Raw genomic sequence first — 11,093 nt, forward strand, 5'->3', positions numbered from 1 at the left:
TGGGTGGGTGGGGAATCTGGGGCTGAAAAGAAGAGGAAAAAGGTGGAACTGGGCTGAAGAAGAATATGAAGAGAGAAAGGGTTGTGGCGGCGTTGGGTTGAGTTGGTTGAAGAAGGAGTTTTTGATTATTTTTTGGAAAAGTGGTGTGGGGAAGAAGATAGATTCTTTCTTGTTTTTATTTTTTTATTATATAATTTTAATAATTTAAAACTTAAAATCTAAAGTTTAAAAAATGATGCTCACTAGCCTTAAATGTGTGTGGTCACACTCTCTCGCCAAGTCAGCTATTTTAATGTCACATAAGCATGATCAATTATCAAAGGGGTTTAATATATCGTGTTTTATTTAGTTTAGGTGTCCAGATGACAAAGAGGTAAGTAGAAGGGTTCAAAATACAAACTGATACAAGTATAAGGGTCCACCAGACCATTCCGCCTAATTATAATAAATACAACACATAAAAAATAAAAATAATTAAATAAAAATTTTAACAGTGACAAATTTATGTAATTAACCAATTTGATGCTTTCTCAGATTGGATACAACAAAATTTAGTCCTCCTAATTATTATAATATCTTTTTTATATCTTGAGAAATACAATTGAAAATTTGTTCATGGAGAGTTTAATTTTGAGTAGATTCAGAATTTGCCCTTTAAATATATTAATGAGTAGTTTTAGGCCATTAAACTTGATGAAAGTGAGCGTTTCTGTTCTCCTTCAAATATTTAACAAATTAAATAATATTTGACAATACCATAAAAGTCTCATCAAATTTCATAAACCACAAAACCCAAAACTATATGGAACAGACATACTAAGTAATTCATCTTTATTTTGCTAATTAAGTACTTTAATGTATAAATCAAAAAACGTTTGAAGATTTTTATCTTTATGCCTAACTTTGGATGATTTAGTTATTGATGGACAAGAAATTTTTTAGATTACGTAAATCTTAATACATTTAAATCTTTAAAAGGTGAATTTTTACCGATTTTTACATTGGAAATTGACTTTATTCATTACTCATTAATTTCTTCTTCCCTTGTTTTTTATTTACTCTAAGTCATGAATTCGTATAAAAATAGAAGTCTTAGATTTTGGTCAAGTAATTGAAAAAGAGTTATATTATTGACATTTATTGTCTTCGTTTAGCTACTTTAGATACTTAAAGAGTACTACTTTATTAATTAACGAAATTTATTTCTCTTTTCTATAATTTTATTTTATCATTAATTGGGGTCTATATTACCTCTTGTGCATCCAAGGGTGTGAAATAAACCTTCAAGAAGAAAGATTTCTAATTGTAGATTTTAATTTATGCAACATTCTCAACACAATTTTTAAAAAAAAAAAAAGATATTAGTTGCATTCTTTCTTTATCACGTTCCAATTTTTATGAGGAAGAGTCTAGTACTGACCATTTATAATTTCTATTTTTTTATTCCGAAGGTCAAAATTAGATTTTGGAAGCTTGGGATTACGATTCGGGGTGATTAAAAATGAATTTTTAGAGATTTATTCATTAGGTATGATTCTAACCAAGAGTTGGAAGTACGGATAAGTGTGTATCTATTGGTTTGAATTTGGTCTGATTTATTAGTTTTTAAATATGCTAAATCAATAATCAAATCAACAAGCTATTTGTTATCGATTTTTTATTTATCGGTGTTTGGTCTTTAACAATTTGATTGTCAGTTTAACCAATAAAAGAATGCTTTCAAAACATTTATATGACTTGTCCAACAATTTGGTCGCAAGAGAAATCAAATTACTCATTGAGTGCAAAAATTATGCTTTAGTTTAGTAAAAGTATAATAAATACTCGCAATTCACAACCCTAGCCGTTTTCTAACCCTTGTCATTGTCATTGCATACCCTACCCATCATTGTTCTTAGTTCTTTTGGTTTTGATGTTATGAACCTAAACACTAAAGTAATGCTAAAATCTAAAAGGTAAATGCAGAGAGCAGAGTTTAACAGTGTTATCCTTATAGTAATAGGGTGTGAAAAGATTGTTTAGTGTTTCATTTATGAATGAAAAAATGTTTTTGAGAAAATATCTTTTATTTTTACTAGAGTAGAAAATAATTTTTGAAATTGAAAATATTTTTTAAAAAAAAACTAAATTTATTTTGGGGGTGGGGTGGAGGGCTAGATGGGGGTAGAGGAAGGTGTGAAAAAATAAAATATTGAAGTTGAAAATATTTTTTAAAAACAAGAGGTAATAAAATAAAATTTGAAGTTGAAAATATTTTTTAAAAACAAAATTAAATTTTTTTGGGGGGGTGGGGGTGGGGGGCAGGGTCGAGTGTAGGGGTGAAAAAATAAAAATTTGAAGTAGAAAATACTTTTTACAAAGAAACCTTTTTTTAGGGAGGTGGGGGGGCTGATAAGGCGTTGAGGGTAGGGGGTAAAAAAAAATTTTAAAAAAAAATTGAAATTGAAAATATCTTTTAAAAACAACTTTTAATTTTTTATTTTTTTGGGAGGGGTGGTAGGGGTCTGAGCGGTAGGGGTGAGGGTGGGGTGAAAAGATACATTGAAGTTAAAAATATTTTTTAAAAACAAGCTTTAAATTTTTCTTTTTTTATTTTGGGGGTAGAGACAAAATAAATTATTCAACAAAAAAATTGTAATTTGAAGTTGGAGGAGAGTTTTGGGAAATGTTTTCCTTAATTTTTGAAGACATGTCATTTTCCTTAAATTTTAGTAAAATGAGATGATTTAGAAAACATTTAACCCAACCAAACATGTGAAAATTGGAAAATATTTTCCGAAAAATCTTTCCTTCATACCAAATACAATGTAGTCTAATATAGTGATTATAATAATATTTTTTGTTTGATAATTATGTATGACTAAAAATTAAAATAGAAAATTATTATATTTTTGGGTTCTTGTTTAACCCATTAACCCAACCCAATAATTTTTTTTATAAAATCATTAAATAAGTGTTAACCCAATAATAATAAACCAATAACATTTTTTGTCACGTTCCGAGCCTACACCATGAACATGGCCAGCACACAATAATTATTGTTGTCTTTGAGCAGACCCTTGGTCTGGCCTACTTAACTTAGCGGCAGACTTAACTCAATATAAGAATCATTCTCATAAAAATAACTTCAAATAGATAATTGGGCCAAAATGGCACTTAAGTCTCACAATAGAATATCGAAATGCAATTAAAGAGAGACTTAATACCTAAATTGTCTGACTGTCTACCTGTCTATGAAGCCTCTATAATACTAAGAGGATGTTGGGACAGACCCCACGACATCCTATAAGTAAAGACTGAAAAACAATAAAAGAGTCATCCGTAATGCAAGGAGGCTCACCACTGACTCTGAGTGCTCAAACTGGATCAACGAGGCACTGGATGTTGATCCTGGTTACCTGCGTCTGCATCATAAGACGATGCAGACCAACTAGCACCAGTACATTGAATATACGAGTATACGAGTTGAAATGCTAAACAACACTTAAGCTCGAAAAGAATATGAAAAAAACACTTACCTTGGCTCTGCTCAACTCATGAAATATTAAACTTAATATAAAGCAATAATGACACATGCAATATATATATGAAAAAAAAAGGCCTGTAAAACAGTGTAAACAACTTAGTTCGTTAAAGAAAATATAATAACAAACTCGATTTTACTTATATATGAAAGTAATATAGTTTCTGTGGAGATTGTTTAACCGACTACCACTACTATGTGCCTAAGTGATGATACAACGTCTTGCCCACGCTGCAAAGTCATCGCATAGAACTCCTTAACTTAGTGGATCCACTATCTTAATTTACGTAATTATCTAAAAAGTATGACCCGCTAATACCCATGATGGTTACATGATTTTCATGGAGACTTGAGTTATTATGAACTTTCATCCCCAGATTGGTGCTCAATACTACTCCCAAAACATACTTTAGTTCATGCTTTTAAAATACCTTCCTTTCTTTGGGTTGAGATAATTGTTCAACACTTAGCTTTAAAAAGCTCTCCTGGAATCAGTGTTCCATTTTCTTGTTCAAAACAATTTTGGGAAATCTTAGTTTCCTCTTAACTTCAATGTGAAAACATTTATGAACTTTTAGGGAATACTTAGTTCCCTTATAACCTTTTAGAAATGAACTGAACTTTTCTCTTTGCTTAACTTGAAACTTTTGATCTTAAGTCAACTCGTAGAAAATACTTAGTCCCCTTATATTTCTTAAAGAAAAGACTTCAACTTTTTACTCTTCACTTTAACTTGAACTTGAGCCTTAAAACGAAGTTGAAACATTTAATAAAGACTCTTGAAAACCTTTAACAACTTTGTTTTGACTTACTTCTTAGCTTTAGACTTGACGCTTAACTTCTTTGACTTTAATCTTAACTTTCCTTGAAATGGATTATGTATTCAAGGTTATGATTCGTGTTCTTTGTTGATTTCTAGGTGTTTAGAATTCATTTGAAGTAATTAGAATCATTGGAAGGTGTTCATGTACCTTAGAAGGACTTAAAAAGGCTAAACTACGAAAACTGGGTGAAAACGTCGATTTGGGCGCGCGCGGGGCTAGACCAGTTGGTTTGAGGCACGTTTCTAGCGCACTGCGGGCGCGCCGCCCTAGGCCTCCTGGCGCATATGGGGCGCGTCGTGCCTAGTGCTACCTAGATGCGCCTGAACGTCTTTCTTCTCTCGTTTTCTAATCCTAAATCCCCTAAACCTCCATAGTTCTATTCCCAAATCCTTATGATCATCAATACCTTCAATACCCAGTAGATCTAACTTGAAAAACAACTTGGAATTTACGAATCAACAATAATGGGCATTCAAACAACTCAACCAATAGGGATTTGACAAGATTCATCAAGAATTCACTTCTAATCATGTAACAATTCTAAAACCACTAAATTGAAACAAGTATGGTGTGTGGATGAAATAACCCAACACGGAAGATCTCACATACCTCGATAGGGATCACTCCCGACGAATTCCACTCAATATTCCTTGGCGTTCTTGGCGGAACCTTGATCTTTCTTCTTCTGCTTCTCCTTCTCCTTCTCCTTCTCTTCTCTTCTCTTTTCTCCAAACCCTAAGCATAAAGTTAATTTTCTAATTTGAACTAAAACCGACTTTTTACCCCAAATGGATCCCTAAAACGAACGAAATAGGAAATAAATGGGTGAAAAGACTAGTGTACCCTTCATTAAATCCGGATTGGGACCTTCCTCAATCCGACAGTCCAACTTCCAATAGGCATATATCCCTCATACATATTGAAAATGTACAAACTCAGCGGTGTTGGAAAGATCTCTCCAAGGGCTTTCTAACCATATCAAGAACTACCTCTAACTCATCCTAAGCTAGTTTTTATGGCCGTTTGAAAATGACCAGAACTCACTTCTTAAACTTAGAAACTTTTCTGTTCTTTCCAATAAAATATTTTTAGTTTCTTAGCTTATTCCTAGCTAATTCAAATTTGTGAGATGTTACACTTTTTTTTTTCAATTTATCGATTCTATTTTATACACCCCTAAGAATACCCACTTGTTCTATAAGTTGGTTAAAGATGAAGCTCCATACCTCTTTGGTCCTTAAATGGGATGATGCTTACAAGTAATTTATCATCGACTGTTGTAGATACATGCTAAACAAAAATAAATTTTTAATTTTAAAAAAAAAAATTGTCAATGTTTACTAATATTTTTACATTCACCCATGTTGGGACAACATGATAACTGGATATATCTGTTTGATTGCCTGAGATGAACATGAATTTAAACCTTCAACGAGAACTTTACTGTATCTTCAGAACAAAGACATAATACAACATATATCGGATCGATCCGAAAAATTACAGCAATGTATATATGATTTTTCTTTCCCACCTTGACTAATTACAAACAGTCCTACATTGTCATGTTCATCACTATTTTTACTTTATTCTGTTCAGTGGAATTCTTTCACTTTGTCGCGCAACTCTTGCCACATGAGAGATCCTTTGAGGCATGGTCATTCCTCCGGAAACAATGATCTCTGCATTTTTTTTGGCTTCACTGTTAGAAACACTTGAAAACAGTTCTGTAGACATACCCGAAATTCATTTGATGCATTTGGAGATAGATCTTACCATGGATAAGCTTATGTTGGTTAGTTTTAGAAAGTTGGATAACTCAGTAAACTAAAGACACCATCAACTAAGATGCATGCTTCAACCAGTCAACCGAGCTACCAGTACAAAACAAGGAGTGACATATTAAAGACGAGTTACCAGAAAACCAGAGACGTACCAATGCCTTCACGGATGGACATGTTTGGTTTTATGACATCATTGGCGTTAACCAGGAGTACATCACCAATGTACAAATGGTTTGTAGGGACAAAAACACTATACAATTCTTCATCCCCTTCTTCTGTCTGCCATCCAGAAATAATGTGTCAATGTACATATATCAGCCAACAATATTATTAAATGCTCTTTTCTGTGTTCTATTATTGTTGTTCTTTCTACTTCTCGTCTTTCATCTCTATCAAGTCACCCGAGAGAGAATATGAGGAGCTTATCTTTGAAAAATGTCAGTAGTTCAAGAAAGAACTTATGCACATCAAAAGAACATTCAGCATTGCATAGCAGCAAAAGAAAATATGCATTTCTGAAAATAATAAAAAGGATGGTTCAAATACCTGAAGGGTAACTGATGATGTTATAAAACCAAAAGCATATTCCCCCACACGGGGATGACGAATGATTGCCACTTCCTTAAAAGCGGTGGTGTTTTGATCTGTAGATTATATACGAATGAAAAGTAAGTATCAAGAACAAGAAGTAAAAAGAGAATACAGCAAAACCAAATACTCCAGGTAGCAACCTCAACTCTCAAAATAAAGTACTTATTTCTTTATCTTCGAGACACAATTTTGATGTATTCTCTGTCTTATGGTCCTGATCCCCATGCTTTTTGACACCCTTTATTATTTAAATGGAAGTCCAGGACATCAGATGAAAGTTTATTTCAGATTCACATGTTTACTTCACAGCTCTGAGATTTGTTACACTCCACTGCTAGAGATTATCCTTCCTTTTTCTTTCTTTTGCTATCCACCCTTCTCTTGATGAAAGGAACAGGTGATAGTAACATAATATTCTGTAAACTATTATGAAATAACCCCTTTCACCACCCACCCCCATCCCACACACACTCTCCTTGTTTCTTCTCCTTTCCCATTTCCATCTCAGGATGATAGTAGCAAGAAATGGATCCAGAAGTGAATTAGATAAGTGCACCACTCCTTGCCTTGCCTTTCCCCTTAACAAACGGAAGGTAAGTCTCATTTCATCATTGTGCTCTTCAGAAGAAGAAAAATGTAACTTTACCTGGAGACACTGCAGAACTGATCTGCTTTGAAGCCGAATATAAGTGTCTGACAAATGGCATTCGCTTAATAATCCATTCCCCAATCCAAAAAACAGTAGCACCCAGCCAGGATGAAACAAAAACTCCAACTAAGAATACAAAAACAAGAGATGTGACAAATCCTAGTCCTGCACCAACAACAAATGTCCGAAAGGTCAGGAGATATGGGGAATATACAATCGATAACAACTTCTAATACAGATCGGAAGGTGGACAACACATAAGTCATGCCATGGAACATGAGATTTATCAATCATGCATGAAACATAGAAAGAACACAAAACATAATGGCTGTCAAAAACCAGCTGAAGTTCTACACCTAATGAAATATTAAATATTTGATCATGTAGAATAGACATCAATGGCTTCCGCACACGTGAGAGGCATTTACAACTCAGGAAAAGAGTGTATTATCACATCTACACTGATATCAACATCACATTTCTAAGAGCAAAGCAATTCATACGAGTTAGTCAGAGAAGGCTAAACCCTAAACACAATGTTATTAGTTGAGGGGAAAAGAAGCAAGCACAATTAATGGCTATTTTTCTAGTTATTTCTAGTTATGCCAGGTCAACCACGAGCATCTTAGACTTATATGGCTGGACATAGTTGGTTGTAATTTTGTATGCTGCAAGCAATATCCTTTTTGAAGCCCCTGACTGAAATCTTCAGATACCAGAAACAAAACTGTACTTCCATCATGAAGACAAGACAAGAAAATATAATCACCAAAACTTATTCTTTCTCATATTGCTCCGACTCTTCACTACAGTAAGTAAAGAAAGTTTATAATGCATTTCATTACTTTTATCCTCAACATGTAAAGTAACTTTTTACATGTTCACAAAGAGATATATGCAGCTGATAAGCTCAATTTCAAAGAACAATTTGCAATCTTATTTGGTGAAGTTGCAGTGATGCAGGATAATGAAATATCTGAAAATGAAAATACGAGGTGAGCCTTGAATATGCAGGGTATTGAACTACTAAGTATCAAGAAGCAGGATAAACCAATACAGAAAACTAACTGCAGCTATCAAAATGTAGGAAAATTGGACTTACCAAATATGTCAATGCCAAGTTGTTCATATAGTGGACTGAAGAAACCATCAACAAACTGAATAAACCACCATGTCACAAAGAATGTAACCGCCACAGGGAAGAGAACCACACTGCAATTTCAAATTTTGGAGTTGTTACGGATTCAAAGTTAGCCAAAACCTATTAAAATTGGTAACGCAACATAGATATAAGAAATTACCATCCAGTCATAAACTTCTTAGATACCCAACTTTGAAGAAAATAACAGCAAGCCTGAAAAAGAGGTATGAAAAACTATTAAGATATATACAAGTAAACTGCCTACAGGAATATGTATAGAGAGGAATGCTTAAATATAGAGTAGTGCTTAAATATGTCCTTTTTTCATAGGAGCTTCTCTATACATGCACAAAAAACACAGTAAATTCCAGACTGAATATATTGGAGTACAATTGGCATTAAAAGGATTCGAGATTGAATATACAGCTCAGGTGTCTATCAAACAGTTCCCCTCTAGAGAACCTGGATTTTCTAAATTATTTGTTCTCATGTGTCAACTTGTTTTCCAATTTGAAGATTCTTTTCGGATAAGTATATGTAGAATATATATTACTACATTGCGTCGGAAAAGGACAAGTAAATATACTGCTTTACTCCCCAAAGAACCTGGATTTTCTTAAATCATTTATTCTAACTTGGACCACTTCTTTACTAGTTTGAACTACTTTTTCGGATTCAAGTTTTGTTGAACGGTCTTTAAAACTCTTCATCTCTTTTTTAAAAACTTGTTCAAATAAATTTCTTCCAATATAAAATCAAACAGATTTAGGTAGCTTATGTTGCTTAGACTCTCCAAAAATGTTGCGCAACCGTGTCGGATCCTCAAAAAATGAACTGAAAATTTGAAGGATTTGAAAAGTTCGAGCAACATAGTTTCTCACAATAACATCTCTCTATCACATCAATTTGAAAACCAAAACGCAAGAATGTATGTTAGCATAGGCTGATGCTAAATTAATAAGTTTGACCCCAACCCAAATTACCAACTACATCCCATAAGTAGATAAGATGCACAAAATCTATGACCTTTTTCTTTTACAAGGATGCACAAAATCTATGACCTTTTTTTTCTTATAAGGATGCACAAAATCTGTGACTTTGATCATATCAAAATTAACCCATCATTCAGATTATTAGAATGTACCTTCTTTTTTGTGCATAAATTGACTCTAACTATTCGATAACTCCCAACCCAAGTGAAAGAAATAGAAACCACATTGTACATGAGCAGGTATATAAGACGAAAAAACATCAAATCCTCATTTTAAGAATCAATTGTGTCTACTTCAAAACCAGTATTCTCCGCACACTTAGCATAGATTTTGGATCAGATTTTGACAATTTATCCCCAAATATCTATTTGGCCATGAAATTCTTATCTTTCAAATATTTGCAAGTTGGTAGAAATTAAGAAATTTCACTTCCACTCACAAAATCCCTATTTTTTCCCAAGTAAAATGCAAGTCCAAACACAACTTTAACAACCCAATTTTTCAAGCTTCAACTTCAAAAACTATGGAAACGAGAAATGCATTTATTCAAATTGGTAATTCATAAATTGTAAATATATATACTACCCTTTGAACCCAAAAAAGAATAAAATATCGAAAACTCAATACTTCTCAACAAGTTTGTCCATGTCCTGCGGCAAACACAACTATCCATTTCCCCATTTTCATCATTATTTCCAATCCCTTCTCCATTTCCCATATTTTCAAAATCAAGAAAATACACTTCCTATACCAAACACAAAAGCCCATCTCCCCTTTTCTTCATAATCTCTGTTAGCTTCAAGGGTAAAAGTAAATTTCCTCTAAAACCTCAAAAAATCAGACAGCTTTTAGAAAGAAAAACTGACCTTGCGGGTAGAAGAATTGGGTGAAGCAGGAGTAGATTTGATGGGGTCTTCAGGATCTTCAGAAGCTTGACTTAGTGGTATAGAAGTGGGATCCTTCTCTTCCGCCATTTTTGCTTTTTAGTTTTAGGGCTTTGTCTCTAGATCTCAGCAAGAAATAGAGAAGACTTGCAAAAACAACACAGAGACAGCTGAGATGATATTATTGTGAAGAAGAGACTTGTAAGGTAAGGTGCCCACCTATTTTTCCCCTTTGTAAACTTAGAAATGAAGTGAGGGAAAAAAAAAGCTAAATTTTGAAAATTTTTTGAATCGAAATTGTACTTAAACATAGAATTTATTCAAAAAATATAATGAATCTTAAAAAACTAAAAATTGAACTAATCTATTTAAACAAATTTAAAATTTATAATCAACAAATATTTATGAATAAATTTTTTAAAATTGATTTATAATCTATGATCAAAAGCTAGTCAAATATACTCTATTTATTTGGATTGAACTAGTATCGATTTTTAAAACTTTAAATGTGAAGAAATATTTTAAAATTTTTAACTAAAATCTATAATCAAAACGATATTATGAGTTATTCTTTAATATTGATTCCAACTCTATGATTAAAGCTAGTTAAGTGTACTACACTTCATTTATTTATAGAGTTCTGGTAGTTTGAACATGCAAAGTCAATTTCAATAATAATAAATACAATGTTGAGAGCGTTTTAAATTA

At 32.8% G+C, this 11,093-nt stretch overlaps 1 protein-coding gene across 1 annotated transcript; it reads right to left on the reverse strand.

Annotated features, from left to right (window-relative positions):
• Nucleotides 1–5,683: 5,683 nt before the first annotated feature.
• Nucleotides 5,684–10,627, reverse strand: LOC107015789 (protein LIKE COV 2-like). The gene is made up of 7 exons (XM_015216199.2): nucleotides 10,368–10,627; nucleotides 8,670–8,722; nucleotides 8,471–8,580; nucleotides 7,366–7,533; nucleotides 6,675–6,772; nucleotides 6,281–6,407; nucleotides 5,684–6,026 (listed from the first exon to the last, which is right to left on the reverse strand). The coding sequence occupies exons 1-7, from the start codon at nucleotides 10,473–10,475 to the stop codon at nucleotides 5,926–5,928; spliced, it is 765 nt and encodes a 254-aa protein (XP_015071685.1). The 5' UTR covers nucleotides 10,476–10,627; the 3' UTR covers nucleotides 5,684–5,925.
• Between the last annotated feature and the right edge of the window lie 466 nt (nucleotides 10,628–11,093).

Source organism: Solanum pennellii, chromosome 4, assembly GCF_001406875.1.
Source record: "Solanum pennellii chromosome 4, SPENNV200".
Lineage (NCBI taxonomy): Eukaryota > Viridiplantae > Streptophyta > Magnoliopsida > Solanales > Solanaceae > Solanum > Solanum pennellii.

What these genes read in the sequence shown, in the direction of transcription:
- LOC107015789 (XM_015216199.2), bottom strand. Translation starts at nt 10,475, where the DNA reads ATGGCGGAAGAGAAGGATCCCACTTCTATACCACTAAGTCAAGCTTCT. An exon ending in CAGTTCTGCAGTGTCTCCAG is followed by an intron (nt 6,773 to 7,365) that starts GTAAAGTTACAT and finishes TATAATCTACAG; the next exon opens with ATCAAAACACCACCGCTTTT. An exon ending in GTCCATCCGTGAAGGCATTG is followed by an intron (nt 6,027 to 6,280) that starts GTACGTCTCTGG and finishes AAAAAAATGCAG; the next exon opens with AGATCATTGTTTCCGGAGGA.